At 50.0% G+C, this 24,781-nt stretch overlaps 1 protein-coding gene across 1 annotated transcript in view; it reads left to right on the forward strand.

Annotated features, from left to right (window-relative positions):
- Window positions 1–22,875, forward strand: part of tnrc18 (trinucleotide repeat containing 18) — a 39,809-nt gene extending 16,934 nt beyond the window's left edge. The window contains exons 5-29 of the mRNA XM_080009573.1: window positions 1,475–1,562; window positions 2,176–2,420; window positions 3,126–3,272; window positions 4,139–4,329; window positions 4,928–5,336; window positions 5,449–6,393; window positions 6,968–7,113; window positions 7,321–7,454; window positions 7,606–7,728; window positions 7,821–8,010; window positions 8,178–8,481; window positions 8,940–9,152; window positions 11,688–11,867; window positions 12,436–12,908; window positions 13,465–13,599; window positions 14,244–14,385; window positions 14,587–14,704; window positions 15,338–15,413; window positions 15,511–15,619; window positions 15,983–16,099; window positions 16,724–16,876; window positions 18,375–20,227; window positions 20,652–20,888; window positions 21,196–21,270; window positions 21,507–22,875. Coding sequence (XP_079865699.1) covers window positions 1,475–1,562; window positions 2,176–2,420; window positions 3,126–3,272; window positions 4,139–4,329; window positions 4,928–5,336; window positions 5,449–6,393; window positions 6,968–7,113; window positions 7,321–7,454; window positions 7,606–7,728; window positions 7,821–8,010; window positions 8,178–8,481; window positions 8,940–9,152; window positions 11,688–11,867; window positions 12,436–12,908; window positions 13,465–13,599; window positions 14,244–14,385; window positions 14,587–14,704; window positions 15,338–15,413; window positions 15,511–15,619; window positions 15,983–16,099; window positions 16,724–16,876; window positions 18,375–20,227; window positions 20,652–20,888; window positions 21,196–21,270; window positions 21,507–21,713 — 7,010 coding nt within the window. The 3' untranslated portion in view covers window positions 21,714–22,875. The remainder of the gene's footprint in view (window positions 1–1,474; window positions 1,563–2,175; window positions 2,421–3,125; window positions 3,273–4,138; window positions 4,330–4,927; window positions 5,337–5,448; window positions 6,394–6,967; window positions 7,114–7,320; window positions 7,455–7,605; window positions 7,729–7,820; window positions 8,011–8,177; window positions 8,482–8,939; window positions 9,153–11,687; window positions 11,868–12,435; window positions 12,909–13,464; window positions 13,600–14,243; window positions 14,386–14,586; window positions 14,705–15,337; window positions 15,414–15,510; window positions 15,620–15,982; window positions 16,100–16,723; window positions 16,877–18,374; window positions 20,228–20,651; window positions 20,889–21,195; window positions 21,271–21,506) is intronic.
- Window positions 22,876–24,781: the final 1,906 nt, after the last annotated feature.

Below are 24,781 nucleotides of genomic sequence, written 5' to 3' on the forward strand. Positions count from 1 at the left end.
AAAGCTACAAACAAGTCTTGAATTACAATAAGACCCTGGGTGCGTTGCTAAGCAATGGATCTTAAAAGATTGAGAGGTGTGTGTGTGTGTGTGTGTGTGTGTGTGTGTGTGTGTGTGTGTGTGTGTGTGTGTGTGTGTGTGTGTGTGTGTGTGTGTGTGTGTGTGTGTGTGTGTGTGTGTGAGATCGGTTGAGGGCGTTTATTCATTTCCTTACTTGGGCAGAGTGATTAAGAACGGTTCTAAATAAACAGAGAGAGGCCAAGTGCAGAAAGACTGAATGGATGTGGCAGGGCAGACAGAGTTGGAAAGGGATGGACAGACATTAAGAGGAGATACGGGGAGCGGTGGCTGCCAGGGGACAGAATGACAGATGATGGACTGGGAAGAAAGTGGGGGAAAACTCGCGGTGGAAAGGACAGGTGGAGGCACGGATGGAAGGAAAGGTGGAGAGAGACAGAAAGAGGGGGCGTGCGGCACTAATCGCTTGCGTTTTGATGCAGAAAGTGTAGCATGTGGGACAGGCTCCTTGTAACCTTGGTAACAGTCTTGAAACCTTTCCTTTGGAGCGTGTCAGAGATTGTTAAAGTCTTGTGTCCCTTATATGGGACACTCACACTGTCTTCTAGGTCAGAACTGAAAGGTTCAATACACAGTTGTAAAAACTCATCTCTCTCGCTTGCTTGCTCTCGCTCGCTCGGGGACCCTCTGTCATCCTTGCTTTCTATGTAGAATGGGATGGGGGATAGATCCTCATGTTTATTCCACATGCAAGGTTGAGTGCGCACGGATGCGTGTAAATCCTCTGCTCTGACAGAGTTCTGTGTATTTTTATTCCTTCTATTTCCATTTGTGTCTTTTGGCCGTCTCTGCCCGGTGCTCGATGGGGTCGTCGCCAAGGAAGTAGTTGTATGTGGATATGCGTGTATGACGAGGTGCGGGTGTTTTCCGGGGGGAGGCTAATATCTGATAAGAGGTGACACCGGGAGTGAGAGCTGTCACTCTGCGTGTCGCGGCTGCAGCCTAACATTGTATTTTTAGCCTCTTCTCATCCTGACGTGCCCCGCCATGTCACCCCTACGCATCTCCACCGTGGCCTTGTCGCCCGGCACTCCCCACTTCTGTTTCTTCTTCTCCTCTCCCCTATCCCCACTATTCTGTCTCTTCTTTAATTCCCGCTTCCGCCGTCTCCTCATATAATGTGGATGCGCGCGTCTCCCATCGTTCCCTTGCTCTAGTTTCTCACCCTTTTTTTTGTGTCGTTTCAAATAATATGTATTGTGTTCCTCATTTGTGTGGCCTTATTTATTTCTCTTCCTTTTGAACCTCAACCGTTTCCCCCTCCGTTGTTTGAAGTTTATTTGTCAAATGCGAATGTCATAATAACTTAACTGTGGCTCAGGTAAATGTAACGCGGTGGGTGTTTCTTTTACACTATGTTCTTCCTATAATCATGTCATCCCGTCGGCCCTTTCAGACGAGGACCGAGGGGAGGATCGCGCTCGGCACCATGACGACAGGCTGCTGACTGGCAGGCTGGAACGCGAGCAGGAGAAAGTGCTCAGGTAAGCGGGGCGATCTGGGAGGTTTAGGAGGTTTCCCGTTAAAGACTCATATTAGTCTAGAAGAAGAAGGAAGATTCTTTATTTGTCACACACACCACAGCACATGCACCCATGCAGTGATGGCGACCAACTCGCACACACATCCTTCAAATAGTGGCCGGGGAAACTTGTTCTCTGCTTTTAATCCATACCACTTATCCATAACCCATATCCCTTATCATGTTGTATGTTTGTATTGCCACATATTGGCACAAACGTAATACCGCCTTTAGTTGGTGGCAAATTATCTACACTTTGCATGCCCAAAATTTCTTTGGCTGAGGCAACTGCAGTGATCCAGAATTGGAAGACAAATATACTCATGTTCATCCGCAGGCATTGAAGTCCATCTCTGCCCAGAACGCTACAAACTTCCCATTATCATGTTGTTATGCAAAGCTCAAAAGCTGGAGAATGACAATTGCATTGCCAGACTAAAGGGTGCGTGCGTCCCCTGGGGCCCCCACGCCAGAAGTGCATGCAGGCACTCTTGTATTTAATTATCTTTCTCCTTAAAAGCCACTTCCTGAAAGCAGCTGTTATGGGGTGGGGGGGATATGTTGTGTCCCACCAGGGAGTCCAAAGAGCTGGCGGAGTTCACTCAGATGCACCCCGCCCCCCTGTCCAGCGGTCTGACGCCCAGCATGATCACCCCCAGCCTGATGACCTCTAACCTCATGGTGACTGGAGGAGGCGCACTGGGCGGCGCTGCTCTCACGGGGGCTGGTCGCTGGCCCGGCGACCCCTCGGCTCTCACCTCTCACCCCTGGATGCACCGCCCTGGTGCGCCCCCAGTCTGGCTGCCCAGCTCGCCCTATGGTAGGTGAAAAGGATGTACACGCTAGACAACGGTGTTAGACACACAAGTGTACACCCTTTGATACTTTAAAACTTGAAACAAAAGATAAGAAATATTTCTCTACACTTGGAAAACAAAGTGGGGAAATGTACACTTGTGTTTTTTTTTTATATATATTTCTTTGTGTTTCTTTTGAATTAAGTTTTTCTTGTGCAAAGTTTTAGTCCAGTTGCCTCACGAGGGTTTAGTTCGACAGCCGCAGCGCTGGGGGGGGGGGGGGGGGGGCAGAGCAGCAGACATTCCAGAACTGCTCCCGCTGGCCCTTCTCCTTCAGAAATAACAGCACAGAGAGACAGACATGACAAAACCGCACGAACCGCACCATCACTCGCGCACACATGTGTTCAGCTGCATGCAAGCTCACACTGGTGCACAAACACGGCTCCCCATGGGCCGTCTCTGTCTAGACGCTGAGGCCAAGACAACAGAAACCTCTTCCAGACAGAAAACTTCAATGTGTTTCGCCCCCATGGAGCTGCATTATGCCGTCAACTTTGGCACGAATACCGGATGAAGGGAGATGTTGGGCAAACATTGGTTTTGGCGTTCTCGGAAGGCGTTGCTCTCTCTCACACTCCCTGTATTTTTATTTCTTACCTCACTCTATATTTCCCTCTGCCGTGACCCACCATGACCTTCTTCTCCATCCATCTCTCCTCCTGCAGGAATGGGTCCCTCCTCGCTCCACCAGAGCCTGCCCCCAGGCTACCCCCCCTCTCTGACAGCCTCCATGCCCCCCCACTACCAGCTCGCCAGGGACCCCCAGTCTGGACAGCTAATAGTCATTCCTACTGAACACCTGCCGCACTACGGTACTGAAGTGTGTGTGTGTGTGTGTGTGTGTGTGTGTGTGTGTGTGTGTGTGTGTGTGTGTGTGTGTGTGTGTGTGTGTGTGTGTGTGTCTGTGTGTGTGTGTGTCTGTGTGTGTGTCTGTGTGTGTGTGTGCGCTTCAGAGAGAAAGAGATGGAAACATGTTTATGGCATGTTTACGTTGCATTTTGTTGATAAATGATATCAACTTTTTAAAGATAAAAAATATTCACATGTTCTTTTGTGACCCCTGCAATAAGTATTGTTTATTTAGCTTTCCAGCAAAATTGTGTTGAAGGAAAAATGTCAATTTTGGAAGTAATGATTTCGCTTGTGCTGCCATCCACAACAGAATCCAATAAAAACTTTCCACTATGTGGTTTATGTCAAACACAAACCCTATCAGTCGCCGTGGGCTCTCAGTGGCTATCCCCGCTAGATCTGTCCAGCTGCACGGCTGCGGTCTCTGCCTCTTTTTGTTGGACTTGTTCTGTGCTTTGCTCTGGTTCTTACTAGTACGGTTGACTGGTGCACTCTGCAAAATGTTAATGTAAGTAGATGTTGTTTTTTCGCTTTCTGAAAAGCCATATTAATCCGACAGCAGATTGTACCATAGCATACAGGAAATGTACCTTTTTGGATCAGTCACCCCCTGCACTGCCTGGAGGCTTCTTGTATTGTTCTGCCGTCCTAAAGTAAGCTCGGTGACAGTAAGCTATACTGCCACATCTGGCTTCCACAATGCTTGGGATCGCAGACGTCAAAGGCATGCCATTGCCAAGACTAATAAATGGACATAAGGTTGAAGTTTGACAGTGTCCCTTTAACCCTTACAACCCCACCGCCCGCCCTTTGCCTTGCTCTGCAGGGGGTGATGTTCTGGATCGCAGCGCCCCGGTGTGGTCGGGGGTATACGGCGCAGGCAGCTCGCTGCAGCATGCGGCCCAGGCTCAGCTGCAGCTCCTCTCCCAACAGCAGATGCTGCGACAGCATGAGCTCCTCATGATCCAGCAGCACACAGCACAGGTCCTGGAGCTGCAGAGGAACGCTCAGCTAGTAGTAAGGGACTTTCAACTGCTGCCGTGCATATACATACACAAACACACACACACAAACACAAAAGCGCTTGTTTCCAGAAAGTTAACAACACAGGCTTTGGACATTAGATGCTGTAGATACATCCATGGGTGTATGAATTTGCTAATTGTATGTAAGGACATTAAGGAGGGTACAGAAGGGTATAATATTGTTTTCCATGTGTAAATGTTTACAAATCAATGTAGCAAAATTTGAAGGAAATCCCGCCTTTGTGATGTCACAACAGTAAAATAGAGCGCAGAAAAGCTATCCAGTCTTTGTGATGTCACAACTCACTATATATACAGAAGGATCCACACGTACGCGCCCCTGTTCATTTGTAAAAGCAGTGAGATCAGATAAACCACAGCAGGGGCAACAGTACAACAAAACAAGATGGAATCCACCACAGAAACCCAAGAAGAAGACAATCAACCATTCTACAATTTCCCTCTGGGGATAAATAAAGTATCCTATCTCTATCTATTCAAATGCGTGTTTAGAAATTTGGAAGTTCTAAGAGACAAAATATATGAAAACATTACATCTTATATAAATTCAGCTTTTTTCTCTGTTTCAGGAACGCTTAAAGGCCACCGAGCACAGGCCCGAGCTGGACGACAAATCAGACAAGCGGAGCTCGGATACGAAGCTCCGGCCCTCCTCCATCTCCTCAGCATCTCCCTCTCCCGTCCTGCACCCCCGCAAACCCCCGCCCCCCTCCAACTCACCCACGCCGTCCACGTCCTCGCTCACCCTGCTGCAGCCCGCGACCGCCCTCAAGTCGGAGGAAGGGGGGCAGAGGGCGCTCTCTCACCCGCCCACCCCGCTGCCCCACCCACCCTCGCCTCGGTCAGCCTCTCCTCCCCCTGCGTCGCCACGCCAGCCCAAGCAGGAGGTGACGGAGGAGGTGGAGGTCGGACACCATGAGCAGAGAGTGGGACACAAGCGAAACAAATCGCCGTACCGTCCGTCGGGCCCCTACTCAGGTGAGGAACGCTTGCTCCAGTAAAACATTGTTACGGAAAGCGATTCCCTGGCATTCCCTGCCTTAGTTCGCCTTAGTTGTAACCGTTTAATTTGTATTCTCTGCCTCTACAGACCTTCCTCCAAGTTACCAATATCAGTCCATCACCACTCCGTTCAGCTCACCGTTCCCCCCGTACCACCACCCACTGCCCACAGGGGCCGCCACGGAGCCCATGGCGTCCCACCACCACCACTCTCCCTCCCCAGGCGCCCCCCTGCCGCTGGGCCACCTGCATTCCAGGACACTCAACGTGGACCTGAAGCCCCGGGGCCTGGAACCCATGGAGCCGGGGCCTGCACTCAAGCAGGAGCCCGACCCTGAGCAGCCACAGCCGGGCGTCACCGTGGCAGCCCTTGGCCTGCCTAGCCAGAGCTGCAGTCCCGTGTTGGCCTGCAGTCAGGAGGGCGAGAGGAACAGGGGACAGGCTTCCATGTCCCAGCCGCCCCCTCCGGGCGCTCCAAGTCCTTGTCCCCAACAGGTGAAGAAGAGGTCAGACGAGGCCGAGGGGGAAGTGGGACAAATCAAAATGGAAGCGGTGGCGTACGTGTGTCAGCCGCCATTTCCCCCTGCTGCGTCTGCCCCAGAGGCAGACCCTAACATGGCGCTGGCGCAGAGGGCAGAGCACATGTACTACGTGCCGGGGCGGGAAGGGCGGGGAACCTCGGCCCGCGCCCCACCACAGCAAAGCACGGGCCGCGACACGCACCCAAACCTGCACACTCCCGATCCAGAAGAGGGCGTCACCGAACCACTTCTCCTCCCTCCCTCACCATCACCCCCCGCCCCTCTCCCGCCGCTCCCCCTGAACATCGCCCCCGAGGATCCCATGGCAGGGATGCTTGCCTTGCTGACTGCCAGCGAGATGCCCCAGGCCATCCTCAGTGCCCCCCCTTGCCTACCCGAGGTCCAAGGCCCAGCACTGGGTGGAGAGTCTCTGGAAGCGACGGCGCTGGAGGGGATGGCGCTCCTCAGCCACATGGCCCAGCTGGAGATGGAGCGCATCAGCCAGGAACAAGGTAACCGGCGGGGGAGGGAGGAATGTATGTGGAAATAAGGTTTTACAGCTGAGGTTGATTGACAAAAAGTAGAAGCTGGGAGAAATGAGCGTAAGCAATGACAAGAAAAGCGCTGAAAGGAGCTGTGAGCTGAGAACAGCGGCGGGAAGGATGTTGAAATTCTCAAAGCATTAAATCCAAGCGACAGCTCCTGTATAATTTGAGTCTCATTATTCAAACGCCTCTCGAGTTGTAAAACTGTGTCACCGGCTGCCTCCAGTCTCTGCTCATCATTTCTTATAGAACAGGGAGTTCTCATATTCAGGGAATTAGTATGGCACTTCTAAATGTATTCATGTATTTCTCAAGTTTTTTCTCTTTTTTCCCCCTGGATTTTTAGTCACAATGAGATTAATTTCATTTCTCAAGTTGTTTCTGCTTCAATTCATAACGGAACGAGACAGGAATCTAGACTTGACTTGGACTGATATACCAAGTGATATAACAAGTACAGGAATTAGAGGAACCGCTGCGTGCTTGTTATTGTACTGACTTGCATCTTTGGTCCGCCACGTCCTCACTGCCACTTGTCCAGACGTGGCGCTGGACGGCCTCGACTGTCTTCTGGAGGCCAGCCGACAGGTTCTATTGGAGGCCATCGAGAAACAGTCCCACATCAACCTGCCCAGGGAACTGGACCCCAACAAGAAGTACAGCTGGAGGCAGAGGAAGGAGGAGCCGGTAAAGCCGCCTACACACAATGAGCCATCTAGTGCAAAGACAAAGTCTGTCCTCAGACCAGATTCCATCTCCGCTGCTGGTCTCTCTTCCATCCCACACTTAAAAAAAACAAAACTAAAAAAAACAACACTTCAGAAAGGTCAGCAGCCAACAGACTCGCAACTTGAAATTTTTCGGAACTTCTCCCCCCCCCCCCCCCCCCCACAGTTGTTCAGTAAAGTGTCCATGGACGTGTTGGACGCGGTGGAGGTGGACTACCGCGTCCGCCTGGCCGAGCTGCAGAAGACCTACAGGGACAAGCAGAGGGAGCTGAGCAAGCTGCAGAGACGCCGGGACAGACAGTGAGTCTATCACACACACACACACACACACACACACACACACACACACACACAAGCGCGCAAGACCACTGCTATGCCAGGAAAACACACACACACACACACACACACACACACACACTGAAGCCCATTAACGCTTGTGCGTTTTTGTCAGTGAGCGACAACAGCAGCAGCAGCAGGAAGACGAGAGGCGGAGCCTGAGCAGACGTGGGAGGGGCCGACCCAGGAAGAGGAAGCACACAGCGACACCTACCAAACTGGACGGCAAGCCTGTAAAGTAAGTGTATGTCTGTCTGTGTGTCTGTGTGTGCACACGTTTGTCCAGGGGGTAGAGTCATTTTTTCTAATGCTGATGTTCCCGTTTCTCAGGCCGGGCAGGCCTGTGCAGTACTCGGAGGACTCAGAGGCAGGGGAAGGCCAGCGCAAGAGGCTCCGGCTCTCCAGAGAGGAGGATGAGGAGGAGGAGGAGGACAGGGAGGGAGGAAGTGAAGGGGTGAAAATGAAGAAGAAAAAGAAGACCTGGAATGACCAAGAGCCATCCACCAGTCAGTCCTTAGAGGTAGATATTGTGTGTGTGTGTGTGTGTGTGTGTGTGTGTGTGTGTGTGTGTGTGTGTGTGTGTGTGTGTGTGTGTGTGTGTGTGTGTGTGTGTGTGTGATGCCCATTGTAAACCGCCACACGCGTTTATCGTTAATCACCTGCTCGCCGTGCTTCCAGGTATTGAAGGCAAAGCGCGGCCGTGTGTGCGAGCAGGAGCAGCTGGCGTCGGACCTCGACCGTGCCCTCTCTCTCTCGCAACTGGACTCACTCAGCGCCTCGCGCAAACTCGCCCCCGACCCAAAAGTAGAAAGGTCACGGGGCAAGTCGACGGACAGCCGGGGGAAGAAGCAAATCCTCCACCCGTCGGCCAAAGGAGGAAAACGCAGGTTGGCCACGAAGCGATCGTCCTCCGACGCATGCCGAAAGGTTAAAGGTCAGAAGACTTCTCCCTTCTCTCCGATGAGATCGGAGCTCAGCAGCTGCTCAAATAGTGAGTAATGGCCGACGAGTCGTCCGAGGAGTGCAAGTGTCATGTGCATCTCTAGGCTGTATGCTTGCAGCTGATGAGCGATGTTTATATGGAATGATTAAAGTTGGCTGTGTTTCAAAACGGAGCACCTTTGGGTTCTTGAATACTTGACTGTACTCAGAGCATTCCCCTTCCTGCTTCAAGAAGCACCTGGGGGAAAACGTACCTCATTTCTTGGTCTGTGAATTCCTTCAAGTCTAGTCAGCTTTTCAGCATCATGCTGCGTTGGCATGGAGGCAGTGGAGCATGTGTTTATTCTGTTGATGAAACTGGGTCAAGTCTTTAACTGGAATGATGAAGAGTCAAACTGTGTTGTGCCTTTTGGGTCTTTGTGCTCCCGTGATCCCTTCAGCTTCTTTCTACTGCTTTTGATTACCAGAGCGCCCCGGGTTGCTAACTCTTGACTTTCTCTACACTAGACTCGTACTCCGAGGGCGAGGATTCCACGAGAGGGGGCTGGCCCCCCCTCTCGGCAGTACGCTCCCACGGCAACCTGACCAGGAAGCGACGGTCGGCGCGCTCGCCGACAGCGCCGCTGTCCAAGCAGAAGTCTCAGACGAAGAAACACAAGCACTTATCCATGCTGCTCGAGGAAGCAGGCCTTAGCTCCTCTGACGACTCTTTCGACCAAGGTTACTGACCATTCCCTCTGGTTACTGACCACACAGCATGCTCGCAGGTCCACGGCCCTAGCTGCCTGAGTCCATGAGCTCCGCGACGGGGCGGCGTCTTTGCTTGCTCTCGCTGAGGCGGCCATCTTTACAATGTGCTTTAGCTTAACAATCCCTACCTCTCTTGCTGCCGGCTTCTAAGCGAAGTCGGCCTTTTTTTTTTTTTTTTTACATTTTATATATTTTCTTAGGAGTTAATCTTTTTTTCTGTTTTTTTTTGTTTTTGTTTTTTTTTGCCTGGATTGCAAAGAGTTTTGTAGCATTTGTACATTGAAATTGTGTGAATTTTGTGCAAAGTTTTTTCATATAAAGTTGTATTGCAGTTTGGTGCCTATAAGCTTTATTAAAGGTATTGACTTGATTGGTACAGAGAGCAAAGCGCTGTGGTCCTTGTGTCTGCTTCATCCGTCTTGTCTGTCAGTCTGTCCAACTGCTGCTGCACCTTTACACATCCTCAAAGCGCTCTGGTTGTCAAATATCCCTTTTTTCCCTCGTCAAGACTTCAGAGTCAAACGTTTATCTTTTTCTTTTTTTTTTTTTTTTTTTTGGGTTGGAGTGGATTTAATTGGGATGGAATCCTCACATTAAAATGAAGGCGTCTTGCAATTTGGCTCCTGTTTTGTTTGCTTCAGATTTGGCTGTCAAAATAAACGTGTTGTGGTCTTGTGTGGTTTGGTGTCTTTGGGGGGAGGCGGGCATGACTAATTCCACCAAAATTCTTGATGGAGTGCAGCTGCAGGGATCTGATAGGCTGGTGGGGATATTTGGACAATAGGGCTCCTCCACCCTGTCTACTAAACCTTCAAATAACCCTTTCCCTTTTACGTTGCTCTTTCAAGCCACTTCACTCTTGTCACCCTTCATTCCTCACCTCTGACCCCTGTCCTTACCCATGATGCTTTGAGTGTCTCTTAGCCTGTTCTGTGTGCTTTTGCTGCTGCTGCCGCCGCGACACATTACAGGAGCTTGGCAAGGACTAGCGCAGCCCTTGAGCTGCCACTACCTCACTACGGCTAGTCTAGCCTTTGCTTGCTACGCTAAGGCTAGGCTGCGCCCTCGCCACTGCACTGCCCCGCCCCGCCCCGCCCTGCCTGAGGCCACACCCCTGTCGCCTGCTCTGTAAGTAGGAAGTGCCCCTCCCTCTATTCTACCTTGAGCGCTAACATGGAAATGGGATCTGGTTTGTCGTCACAAAAATAATTGTTTGCCTCGATTATTTGGTGGTATTTGTCTTTCCTTTTTCCTCACAAATTCTCACAAGTCCTCTAAAAGTTCATGGTTATACACCCTACCAGAGAGTAATCTGATGGTCAGGGGATGTAACCATGGCTACTTGGACTACTAAGGGGCCTTACAGGGCTGTCCTCTCAGTGCCTATCTGTCTGCTACTGTTTACGCTTTGAATGCACCCAAACATGACATGATCAGCAACAAATTCCACAATTTATGGAATCTGACGGAACCCTGAGCAACTTAAAGATGGACTGGGAACAATCAAGAGTGATCTAGTCAATTGATCAGTACGATTTACTATTTTATGTTCAGACAAATTGTGAAGAGACTCAAAACACCAAAAAAGAAAACATCCTTTGGGATATGAACTTCTAGTAAAGCGACGACCTTCGATGTGATGTTGTTCTTGTCTCAGTCCAACTTTAAAAAAACGCCGGCTTGTTTGTGCTACCCAGACGTCAAAGGACCTGGACTGTGTGCCTCCACCCTTAACGCTAACATCCTAACCCCCCCACCCTTAGTGCCAACGCACAGCTCCCAGTACGTCTGTCTGCTTCACCGTACCACTAGACCCACATGGCGGCCCTGAAGCGGGGCCCACTTCCTCGCTTCTCGGTGTTTAGCCTCGCTCGCTCTGTCTCTCTCCCTTTCTGACCTCCGCCTCCCACCAGCCCAATATCCTTCTCTTTTCTTCTTCTGGCTGTCACATTCTGCTGGAGCATTTTTTAATAATAAATGATATAGGAGTGTGTTTCTGCTTTTATGGCCCCAACAGCTGTGTGTGTGTGTGGTTCACATGCATGTGGAAAGCCCATTTTCTCCTAATTTCCCCTGCTGTAATTTGCTTACACAGCATTACAATACAAAGACACTCTGCAGTGGTTTGAATAATCTATCTTGCTCTCTTATTATATTTTCTCCCCCCCCCCCCCTTTACTGTATCTTTCCCTCCCTCCATCTGCTTGTTCCTGCTTGGATGTGCAATGGGGCCTCCATCCACGATCCCTTTTACCTCCTCGCATATTTGCACCAGCAGCGTCTGAGGAATTGACGTCTCTATAATTAGCCGCGTCCTTTCTCAATATCTTCCAAACTAGCCCCCGCGTTCCTCTAGCGGCAGGAAATAGGTGTCTGCCTGGGTGCCTGCTTCACTATTGTGCACCATTTGTGGCAGGAGACAATGACAAGCCAGTTGACCCCCCTCTGCGTCTGTCGACCATCGTCCCCGATCCCAAAGTAACAACATATCTCCCTGTCAAACAGAGTCCTCGGAGGAGGAGGAGGATGAATACTACGAGGACGATCGGTCCGACTCCAGCTGCGAGGAGAGCGGGCTGGGGCTGCTGGCGAGGTTCGCCGCCAGCGCACTCCCTGTGAAGGCTGCCGCGCCGTCCCCCAGCCTTCTTCATGACGGCAAGCTTCACAGCAGGCAGAGCACTCTGGGTAAGGAGCCACGAGAACCCCCCAAAACACACACACACACACGTTATCAAGACAGGGTTTAAAACGACTTCCCCACGTTAACAAAGTTGTCCCAAACACACCCCCCCCCCATTGTAGCCCATCAGGTTTTTGCCATGGAGCGGGTCCACTCCCTGGGTGTGGGGCGGGGATTATTTTATTGATTTATGGTTAAACATTAATTCATTTCTAATTGTCACGTCCAGGTGCACATAATGATTTTGCGCTGATTATTTTTTTTCCCCAAATGGATCAATATCGCTTTTTTCAGCAGGATATTGATTTCAGACGAGAATCTCGGCTCAGTAGTTTATTTACTCTGCGGTGCTGGGACTTTCTGTGTTTTATTCAAAAAAGTGTGTGTGGAAGGTGGATAGTGGGCATAGGGTTATATAATAGTGATAGTGGAAGTGAGTTGTAATAGATATGTGTTTTTGTGTGTAAACTAGTTTGGCTTGAACTGGTTCTCTCTTCCTTTCGTGCCTGCGTGCCTGCCTGCCTGCCTGCGTGCGTGCGTGTAAAAAATAACTATCTTCCTCTTGTTGGTCAGATTGTGAGTGGTCTGACTCGGGTTCGGACCTGAGGCTGAGGAAGTTCCCCTCGTTACTGCACGGCAAGCGCTCAGCTCCGGAGCTTCCCCTGTTGCCGCCGGCGACGCGCCGCCTGGACCAGGGCAGCCCCAGCAAGCGGGACGAGCGGCAGCCGGCAAAGCGGAAGCCCCCGCCCAAGCCGCGGCCCTCGCCCCGCTCCCCGCGGCGCTTCAGCTTTGACCTGGGCTCCAGCGCCACATCCGGCGCTGGCTCCGGCTTCGGCGGCTTTAGCGAGGAGGAGGGCTGGATCCGCCGACGCAGCGAGAGGATCTTCCTGCACGACGCCACCGCCTCGGCCAATCAGGTCTCCCCGTCAACCTCGTCCTGCACCAGCCAGAGCTCCCCCACCGCCTCTGCCTCCTCACTCACCCATAAAACCGCCCCCAGACCCAAACCTGCTCCGCCCGACAGGGAGGGGAAAGATCTTGTGAAGGTACGTTAATAATTCACAGGGCTGTTAGTCGCCCACTGCGTCTGAAAAGGCGGGATGGAGGAAAACAAAAATGACACTCTTGTCTTCCTTCCTCCTCTGTGAGTGCCTCGTCCCGCTCCACTATCTTAGTCTGCCTCTTATCTTTTTTTTTTTTGGATCTCCCCGTGTGTGTGTGTGTGTGTGTGTGTGTGTGTGTGTGTGTGTGTGTGTGTGTGTGTGTGTGTGTGTGTGTGTGTGTGTGTGTGTGTGTGTGTGTGTGTGTGTGTGTGTGTGTGTGTGTGTGTGTGTGTGTGCGTGCGTGCGTGCGTGCGTGCGTGCGATACAGTGCCAGCAGGGTGCCTCAGTGCTAAAGTCCCCTGCTGGCTGTGCCATGTTGTTGACAAGAAAGGACAACTGCAAGCCGCCCTGCAGCATCCCACCCTCTGAGTGTGTGTGTGTGTTCTGTACTTCGGTGTACTCCAGTACCTTTGTGCATGAATATCATAGCAGAGCCAATTCCGTTAAATATTCATGTTCTGAATCTTTGTCCTTGTGTGTGTGTGTTACTTCTAAACAGAAAAAGAAACCTAAGGACTTCCCTCTCCCGCTGAGTCCCCCGGCCCTCTCCGGTCCCCTCGCAGGCGGTCCGGCGGCCCTCAGTCTCAGCCCGACGCGCAAGAACCAACGCAAAGCCAAGGCCAAGCCCAAAGAGGTTGGTAAAGAGGTTGGTAGGATGTTCATCTAGACGCTTAATATTCAGGATTCTCGTAATCTCAAGGTCGTTACAGTGAACCTCGTTATCCCAGCCTGGAAAGTGTGTATGACATCTCGTCTTTTCTGCGCGTGGTGATGGGCACGTGTGTATCTGTCAGTAGGTTTCGTGTCCATGAAGGCTTTTGGTAATAAAACACTTAACAGTGTAAATTAAACCCGCACCAACAATGTATCCTGTGCATCAAATCGCATTTGTATATTCTGTGAATTTTATATTTTGGACTATTTCCGCTTTGTATTCTCAGCAATTTGTGTATATTTGAAATTTTTTTAATTTTATTTTTACTTTATTAGTAATTAAAAGTAATGATTATTTTACTCGAATTGTTTCTTTTTATTTGATAAAAAAAATTTCAGACTGCGGAGCCTTTTCAAACGCTTAATATCTGTAAGGAAACGCAGCAATCCTCACCATGACAAATTCCTCGCAGATGTGAATCTACCTTATTCTGATTCCGATTCCGATTCTAAATGAATACACTGCTTACAAAGCTATGTCCTCTCTCGCGCACGCAAATCCGAACCCCCCCCCCCCCCCCCCCCCCCGTCCAGCGTTTTGGACTCGCCGATGCGTCTCTGCAGCCGTCGCGCGGCGCGGTGAGCCGGCTGATGGAGAGCATGGCGGCGGACGAGGACTTTGAGCCCAACCAGGACAGCAGCTTCAGCGAGGACGAGCTCCTCCCCCTGCGGAGCAGCGGCCAATCAGAGCGCTCCTCCACACCTGGTCAGTGCCTTAACGAGCACAGGTCTGCTCACTCAGTCCACTCTTTGGGATTTACGTTAGGTAGAGGTTATTGGTTTACGTGGCAATTAAAATAATAGAATAAAAATAGTACCATTCATTTAAAAAAAAAAATATATATATATATATATCGCAGTGGGGGGGTGGGGTTTAATTTTAATCCGTTATTCTTCTTTTGTTAAGCTCCCGTTCAGTGCATGTTGGATAAGGACTCTCTGGCGGACGGACTCAGAGTCCTGATTCCCATGGACGACCAGCTCCTCTACGCCGGGCATGTTAACACTGTACACTCCCCCGACATGTGAGTAAAAAACGGAATACACACACACACACACACACACACACACAATTAAGCGGGCCAACACTCGCCTTGTGGAAGAACTTCACTTCATGGCCAGGTGTGGAGCGTTTACAAGCCCTTCCAACCATCCCCCTGCAGAGAGGCTTTCATTTGGCGGAGTTTCAAAAAAAACAATAACGCAGGTTTCATACGGACCAACACTCGCATAAACACAGTCATGAAGGTACATATGGAACGCGTTAAGGCGGTAAACGTGCCTTTGAGATTTCCGCCTTTCCCGGAGTCGATACTCAAACATCCAGATTTTATTTCCATCCATTAGTCGATGGAATCATCCGGAGCGGCTCGCATTATCGAAACTAGCGGAGCAAGTTCGCACTTAGCTGATAATGACGACGAAGTACCCTCCAAGACGCGGAAGAACTATTCGAATATAAAACGGGCAACGCCTGGCGAGACACTTGCAGGGAAGTCTTTGGATGGGAAAACAGGAAATTACCGCAGAGTGCACTCCTCGCTTAACGGCCGCTTGGCAACACGGTTTAAAAGGACTGACCTCTGACCTCAGAGATGTTGACCTCTGACCTCACTCCCTGTTTTGTTTTTTTTTCCTCGTTTGTGACACCCCCGTAGATACAGCGTGGTGGTGGAAGGGGAGAGAGGAAACCGGCCACACATCTACTGCCTGGAACAGCTGCTGCAAGAGGCGGTGAGGCTCTTCCCAGTTTCTGTGGATTGTCTTATGTCTACTGAGGCTGCTATGAGATGTTTACTGTGTGTGTGTGCGTGTGTGCGTGCGTGGGTAGATCATCGACGTGAAGCCTCCGTCGGCTCGCTATCTCCCCGAAGGTAGCCGTATCGCCGCCTACTGGAGCCAGCAGTACCGCTGCCTCTACCCCGGCACGGTGGTGAACGGTACGTCGGCTTTGAACGCCCCCTCTCCTCGGTCCTTCTCACCAGGTCCTTGAGGTGCTTTAGGAAACGCCTCTCCGGTTCCTCATTCTGGTTTTTGCTGGTAAAACGAATTGACCCAAATGGTTATGTAAAACATATTTCCACAGACTGACGGCAACAATGAACAATGGTTGGCTATGTTATTTTTTTAACGTAGTTTAAAAAACGCATTTTGTGGCCCAGCAGAACAGACATAATGTTAAAGAGTTCCCATTACCGATTTAAAGCAGACCGCTGTGTTCAATGCTTGTACATCCACACCGGGGCTGGGATTGGATTTTATAGCACTTAACTGGAATTTGGGGTGTTTTTGTTATTTCGCAGGAAGTTTAGATGTGGATGAGAACGACGACCTCATCACGGTGGAGTTTGACGATGGGGACACAGGACGCATCCCCCTGTCCCACATCCGACTGCTGCCGCCAGACTACAAGATCCACTGTGAGTACCACACACACACACACACACACACACACACACACACACACACACACACACACACACACACACACACACACACACACACACACACACACACACACACACACACACACACACACACACACACTCTCCCACCACTCATTACGCTGTCCACCGGCATTCATCTGGACTGGCCATTAGTTCCACAAGAGTTCCACTAGAGACTTCACCACCACACACACACACACACACACACACACACGTTCCTCCTTCATTACTGCACACATATAAATACACACAGACTCACATGTTTCACAGGACTCAAATAAACACCAAACTCTCTTTATTTGCACGACACTCTGTCCCCCTCTACCCGTGCTTGGTTTGGACTGCGGCGTGTTGACCCAGGGTGTATGCACGTTGGTCTGTGTGGCGCACGTGCGTGCGTGTGGTCCTCGCCGGGAGCTTTCAAGCTGTCCCACATTTCGTGATGGATTTGGCGCGGGGTGTTTTTTCAGTCGAGTGCTGCTAATGAACTGCCGTTGCAGCACGTTTGGACTCGTACGTCTGCTGTTCCTTTATTCGGTCGAAATAACCGGTCCTGTGTGCTTGTGTTTTACCCTCCAAACACCCGGTATATGTCAGGTGCGGAGCCCTCCCCTGCGCTGCTGGTGGCCAGCTGCTCCAGGAGGCGTGTCCGCAAGTGCAGCAAAGAGGGCAAGGAGGCGGCTCCCAAGGCGGAGGAGGCCACCCCCAAGATAAAAGGAAAACCGGGACGCAAACCCAAACCAAAACCCGGTGAGCACACATCCTGGGTTCTTGTCCTCAGAAATCGAAGTCCTGGAATACCTTGAAAATAGCCCCTTTTGTGCTGAAGTGCTTGAAAAGTCCATTAAAAAAAACATCATTGAAAACCTGTAATCACTTTTACAACATAGATTATGCCAGGGATATATTAATATAATCCCGCATGGTTGGAAATAGACTTATTATAGTAGATGACAATGACATTAATAATAGATTTATACAGTGGATATATAATAGATGTACTAATATAAATAATAGACCATGAGACTAAGATTATATTATATTCAATGTGAATAAAGATCACATTGAAAATCGATTTTATTTGTTTTGTGTGAAGTCCTTGAAAATAGAAAAATAGTGCTTTAAAAAGTACTTGAATTTCATGTTGTAATCCCAGAATGAACCCTGCATATACCTGCGGCACCTCATTGGTTTTAACCGATACGGTTTTATTTTTTGGTCTAACAATTGAGCGTATGAGTTTAAAGTTGAATTTGATCATCACTTCTCTTACTGAATGTGATATCTATTATAAATTTGGGCGAATTCCTCTCGCCACGATATGTTCAAGTGCTCTGAAGATAGCTCAAGCTCCTGCAAGTGAAAACCTGCCAAAAAAAAAGTTAATTAGATAAAATATATCCAAGAGGGTCTGAATGTACAATGTAAAGCAAGTCCTCTCATCATGCTGGTGATTTATATTTGGAGATATGCTACCATTATTTTTGTGAAGTAATGCCTTGGGAGCAATCAGGACAGTCTGCTTAGACGCTGAAGCCAAATGTATCTGGGTAATATCATAAAATAGATTCGGTTTTAACGTTTCTGGCCCAGTGCACTGTCCCTCTCTTCCAATTACCGGTCCATCTTAGATGGTTTGTATTCAGATATGTATTTCCTGGATTTCTTTGTGTAATGTCATTTATAATGTGTTTCGCTTGCGAAAAGCATATGGAGATAAAGCTGAAGTTGACTGCTTTGGTATTTTTGTAGCTGTTGTTTTTACATGTATTATAACATCAATTCATTCACAAGCCAAAAGCCCTTTCATCTCCTTCCCATTTAATCTATTGTTTGATATAAAATACATTAAAATCTTGAATAATCTTGATGTAGATTGGTTGCCCTGTTGGTAAAGAACAGCAAAAACAGCTCTCTTTCATCAAAGCTATCTTTTATTTGTCTACTTCTGTTGCCTTTAATATCAGTTGGATGTATTCCAGCAACAGCTCTGTTGTTACAAGGCAGTTTCCAGACTGTATATTATTCAAGCTTTAATATCTGCTATGTAGTGTTGGATTTGCTGACACAAGTCTTATGTGTTAGGTAAAACTGTTTGGTCTACCTACAACTTGCATTAATCACGGCTGTGTACCATAAAGATCCAGAAGCCGCACATTAAAAACGTCAGCACATCCCATGTACAAAAAAAATGAGCTTGGCCGATCAGAAAACGGTTATTACATTTCCTGTTCCCTGTATTTCCCAGAGTCCTCACTGAACCCAGATGGACGGGAGAAAGCAGATCCTCCGCCTGCTGCTACCCCGCCCACCGAGAGAGCTCAGCCTCCAGCCAAGCCTGCCCAGGAACGGCCTCCCTCCGTCCAGAAAACGTCTCAGGAAAGGCCCCTGTCCGCCTCTAGGTCTTCATCTGCACCCCAGAGCAAACCGGGCAGAAAGAGCTCTGCGACGTCCAGGGGCTGCAGCAGCCCCACGCTCCCACCTGGCCAGGTGTCCAAAAAGTCCAGCTCATCCCAGCCTCCCCCCGCTCCTAAATCCAGCCGCCCTCTCCCCCAGGCACTCTACCCCTCCACCTACGGGAAAGTCCTCACTGTGGATCTGTACAGCGAGCCCAACCTGGGCTCTTACACCGCCCAGCGCAGGGACAGAGATGGCACCAGCAGCGTCAGTCCAACCAACAACCGGTCAACGCCCAGACACAGTCTGTCTGCGTTATCGACCGCACCCAAGCCCAGCGCCACGTCCACCCCGAGACCCTCCACCACCATGAAAACCAAACCCGCTTCAGACCACCGTGGTGGACCCAGACCCAGCCATCCGTCTGGGCTTGTGCCTGGTCCAATCCCCAGACTCTCCGGTTCGTTGGCAGTCAAAACCAGCTCTTCACTCTCTCCCAGGCCGTCGCCGTCAGCTTCTTCCACTTCGCAGTCATCCACCCCTAGACCCAAACCTAAGATCGGGTCTGATCAGCTATCCTCAAGCTCCAGGCCCAGGCCTTCCGGTTCGGGGCCGAGCCCTCTCTCCAGACCCAAGCCGAGGCCAGTGCAGAGCGAAGCAGGCTTGGCGGTGAGGAGGAAATCCCTCCCAGCGGAGCCCCTGGTGAAGCTGGACCACGAAGGTGTCACATCTCCCAAGACCAAGAAGACCAAGGCTCTGATGCTGCTGGAGGGGCGAGGCATCAGGGGAGACCACGCTACTGTCACCATGACGACCAGCAGCCAGAAGCCCCTGAAGGCTAAAGTGAAAGCACCGGAGAGGGAAAGTGTCGTGCCTGATAAAGAGTCCGTCTGCAAGGCAGCAGCGCTGGGCAAGGAGAAGGTAGAGAGCCACACCACCACCGGCAGACGGCCAGAGAGGGACACGAGAGAAGAGAAAACGAAAAAGGTGGAGAGTAAAGACACCGTAAAGAGAGAGCAGAGGAGGGTGGACGAGGAGTCCCAGAGCAGCAGCAGCTCCGAGTCGGAAGAAGAGGGCGCGAAAGGGAGGATGAAGAGCAAGAAGAAATGCACGTCCAGCTGCTCTTCGTCCTCGTCCTCATCCTCGAGCTCCTCGTCGTCTTCCTCCTCGTCCTCCTCCTCGTCCTCATCTTCATCCACCGACGACTCCTCCTGCAGCTCGGACGAGGAGAGGACCCCCACACCTCTCCCGGCCCCCGTCTCCCCACCTGCCACACAGGATCAGCCTAAGGAGGCCAAGAAAGAGAAGGAGGCTAACGAGGAAGAAGGGGAGGTAAAGAAGGAGGTGGAGGGGATCAAAGTCGAGGAAGAGGAACAGCCATCTCCCGCTCCGTCCCAGTCCCTCTCGCCCTCCCCTCCGGCCTCTCCCGCCCCCGCTCCGCCCGCTGCCACCAAGCCCGCTAAGCCAGCCACGGGGAAGGGCTCCGGGCAGAGGGGTCGGCCCCCCAAGCCCAAGTCCAGCGGGAGCGAGGGGAAGAGCGAGGGAAAGAGTGTGGGGCGGCCCAAGAGGAGGGAAGGGGTGCACCTCCCCACCACCAAAGAGCTCGCCAAGCGCCAGAGGCTGCCCAGCGTGGAAAACAGGCCCAAAATCTCAGCGTTCCTTCCGGCCAGGCAGCTCTGGAAGTGGTTTGGAAAACCCACACAGGTGAGAGACAGAGTTCACCTACCCCAGCTACACCCACAGAGACACATTTTAAACGTTCTTATACTTGGCGCCGCTTCCATCTCACAGGCAGACACAAGGTAGGTCAATATAATTGCTCAGAGCAGTACACGCAGCGTGTGCATGTGTGTGTAACCGGTATGTAAAAGAGATATAGAAATAGCTTGTGTCTCATCTTGTGTAAGTGCAGAGTGCGAGATGGACTTACTGCTGATCAAGCCCCACCCCTCAACCACTACATGTCCGATTTTTAGACCCACAGCAAGACAAATGTGTTGTATTTTCATAAATTTGCAGTCTTATTTGAATCTATATGCATTAAACTGAAAAGCCTTGTTGTCTATCCCCTGCACTACCCCCCCCCCCCCCCCCCCCCCCCACACACACACACACACACACACCACAGAGGCGCGGCATGAAGGGCAAGGCCAAAAAGCTCTTCTACAAGGCCATCGTGCGCGGCCGGGAAATGATACGCATCGGTGACTGCGCCGTGTTCCTGTCGGCCGGACGGCCCAACCTGCCCTTCATCGGGCGGATCCAGAGCATGTGGGAGTCTTGGGGCAGCAATATGGTAGTGCGGGTCAACTGGTTCTATCACCCCGAGGAGACCAACCCCGGCAAGAAGCTCACTGACAAGAAGGTGGGGAAAGATGACTGCTCCTTAATCAAGCGAGGCCATCAATAAATAACTACATCCATCGCTAATTATTTGTCGAATAATAAATCATGTTCACACTGTAATGGATTGAAGTTTTTAGCAGCTTCCGAGTCAATTCTGTAATACTCCGTCGTTGATGGATGTGACCGAGCAAATAATGTGTCTGAATCACATCAATAACAGTCAACACATACGATGATTCCCTGCAGTGGAACTGTGTCGCACCGTATCCTAAAATAAAACCATATGTACGAATATGTGAAATACATGCACCTGCTCTCCTACCCAGAACTGGGACCAGATGTGCGGTCAGTCATTACCTGCAGCGCTCCACTCCTCCATCCAGAGAAAAGACTTCATGGAGGTGAGAACAGACAGGATTTTAAAGTCAATGAAGTTCTACCAGTGCGTTGGGGTTTCCAAAAGGTTCAATGAAAAGAGTCAAAGTATTTTCAGCTTCTTTGTGGGATAGCACAGGTCAGTAAGTCATTGGTCATGATTCATCCTGAGCACCGAGAATGTGTACCTCTGAGGGATTTCCGCGACGCTGTTCTTGAAACACGTCGACTGATGGTTACACCTGCTCCTCTTTCTTGGCAGCGCGCCCTGTACCAGTCCTCCCACAGCGACGAGAACGACGTGCAGACGGTCAGCCACAAGTGCCTGGTGGTGAGCGTGGAGGAGTACGAGCAGATGACCCACACGCGCCGCCACGCCGACAGCGAGGACCTCTACTACCTGGCCGGCACCTACGAGCCGACCACCGGCATGATCTTTAACACTGACGGCGTCCCGGTCATCTGCTGAACTTTTCACTTCACACACACACACACACACACACACACACACACACCACACGCATCCAGAAAGACTCAATTAGCCCCACGCCCATCCATCCTGAGGCGACTGATACAAATCCACTTCCGGACGGATCACTCACAACCCGGACGCAATAAATCTCACTCCTCCGATGTTCGCCGACATCGTTCAACGGTATTGGACAAGGAGACGTCTCCTCAAACACACACACACACACAAGCGCAGCTGTTTCACACCTCAGTGACTTGCTTCAAGGTGTCTTCTCGGCACCGTGGACACCTCTGGATTCCAAAACACTTCAAACACTCCCGTTTCTTCCTCTTTGCTGTAGATACCACACGCGCAGACAACACGACACACGCACACGCATGTAAATACCCACAGCAGTATAATGCACAGCCAGATATATAGACCTAGTCAGCCGTTTTATTTTCATGTAAAAGATTTATGTGAGAGTACTTTTTTCTCAAGAGGCAATCGAAAAGAAGCTTTAAAGAACTGTGAACGCTCGTACATTGGGAGAGAGAGAGGGGTGTGACGCCGCCTCATTGTGACGTTGTGATTCTAATGTTGCTGTGGTGATGTTACAGTCATGTTACACTTATATAAATGTGTCTACAGAACAGCAGGAGAGACAAAGAGAAACAGATAGTAAATGAAAGACAGAGAGAGGGGGGGGGGGGGGGGGATCCTTGCATCGCCGTTCAAAGGAGAGCGCTTAAAAAGTTTTTTTTGTCGTTCGACCTCCGTGACAGTCCCAGCTCGGACGGACACGCTCGTCTGCGTCCCACCGGAAATCTGGACTCGTCACGCGCACACACACACACACACACACACACACACACACACACACACACACACACACACTGTCATCAGGCTGATGAAGCCAATGGCTGAGCGGTACCGCAGAGATGAGCCGACGCGTGGTAGTGCGCGTGACTTCCTCAAGTACCCCCCCCACCCCCCGCCGCCCGTTCAGTACATGTTAAAAACGTCTGCGTCTGACTCTTTGCTGCTTTTTACATTCTTCTACGTGCCTAATTTGATCCTTTATTTTGGTGTTTTGTTGTAAGCGGGAGATGTTGTTGAATGTCGTGTTCAGGGTTCCGAGCACTAGGGCGGCCAAATCTCTGCACACACACCCCCCCCCGCCCCCCGCCACACAAAAATAATTTAATTGGTCAAACCTTCCCTCTTATAGTTATTTTTATTCTTCCAGATTAGTGTTTTATTCTGTCCCTGGGGCCTGCACCCCGGGGACGCTACTGTTGGTGACGCCTATTTTCTCGTTGGTCTCATGCCACGTTGCCAACGCAGAGATTGAAAATTTTCTTGTTGATATTCAATAGGTTTAAATATTTTTTTACTCTCTTGAGATCGTTTGGTCTTGTCTTGATGTGTCCGGTGATATTAGATGACATGGCGTTTCCATGCCAACACCCGGACAAAGGATGGCGACCTTCGCTCGACAGCCATCGGAACTTTTGCTCTCAATTCATTTTAAAGATGTGTATAGAGTAGTTTACGCACGCCCACAATAAACGGAGGGTGGGTTATTATTATGGGCTGCGTGAGTGTTGAGATGCGGCCTCAGCAGGTACAGAGTGGTTTCACCGTCTGTTGTTCGGATGTTTACAGTGTCTACGTCAAGAGTCTCGTTTATCCCCCCTGGAAGCTGCTGCCTTTGTGTTTGTAGTTTCCTCAGGTCGAGGGGCTGACACAGGGCCAGCTCCATACGCAATATAACACCGACAATCGACACCTGATTGGCTAGAAGAGTTTGAGTGACGGCCACAGATGGATCTCAGGTTTGGGATCTCGGCTCTCGGAGCTCAGAGCCGAGACATCAGCTGAGAAGACGAGTTAAAGTGCCCGTTATGAATGTTTAATTTACCCCCTGAGCTGCCCGAGCACTTTCGTGTGTGTGTGTGTGTGTGTGTGTGTGTGTGTGTGTGTGTGTGTGTGTGTGTGTGTGTGTGTGTGTGTGTGTGTGTGTGTGTGTGTGTGTGTGTGTGTGTGTGTGTGTGTGTGTGTGTGTGTGTGTGTGTGTGTTGCCTTCCAAGATTTTTTTTTTTTTTTTTTTTTTTTCTCCGTCCAAAGCCCAGCCTCAGGCCTTCATACAGGGTCCAGCACACACCGATACACACACACACACTTATTCCCAACTAATATCCCTTCACTTTTATTTGGTGTCATATTATTTTAAGAGCCTGACTTTGTGTACATATTTCCTTTCTGCTACTTTCTGTGATTCTCACTTTGCTCATAGATGTTTTTGTTTAATTTTAACAACAATACATTTATGCTTTTTTTGTTTGCAGTTTGTTGTTTCTGTCTGTCTGATCTTTTGTTCGATTTATATATTTAGTTTTTTTTTTTCTTCAAATATCCCGTTCCCTTGCTTCCCCTCTCCGAACAATTGTCCGCGCCTCTGGAGCAATACCGCCGACAGGCACTGGGAGCGAGCTGCTAGATAGAGAGGAATGGGAGAGAGAGAGAGAGAGAATGTGTGAGAGAGGTGGACTGGAGGCTGGTTCTTCGTCTGCTGTTCCTTCAGTATCGTTATAGTCGTGTTACAGAATAAAAATTTAAAAAAATATTATTTTGAAAATAAATAGAAAAAATCCTCTACGTTTTGTAAATGATCCTTCGGGGGGGGTGCTATCAGAATATACTTTGTACACACATGTCTAATCTTGTAAAAAAAAAAACAACTGTAAAAGAATACATTTTAGAGATGAAGCCGATAACCAGATACGTGGCCCTATACTGTATGTGTAAGGAACTGCTTTTCTTTTTTGTTTGTTCCGTTTTTGTTTTTTTTTGTTTTTTTTGTTTGTTTTTTGTTTTTACAGACAAGCGACCGAGTTATCAATGTTTCTTTCCGATTGTTTTAGTAACTCAATATTTTATAGTTAATCAATAAACAGATGGAACTGTACTCTTGTACTGTACTTGTTACTCTGTTCATTATCTTTGTTTGGTTGTGATATTTCACACCATCAAAAATGTTCTCGTTGATTCTCTGTACTGTGTCACAAGGGCTTTTTTCGATT

This window comes from Zeus faber (genome assembly GCF_960531495.2).
Source record: "Zeus faber genome assembly, chromosome: 11".
Taxonomy (NCBI): Eukaryota; Metazoa; Chordata; class Actinopteri; order Zeiformes; family Zeidae; genus Zeus; species Zeus faber.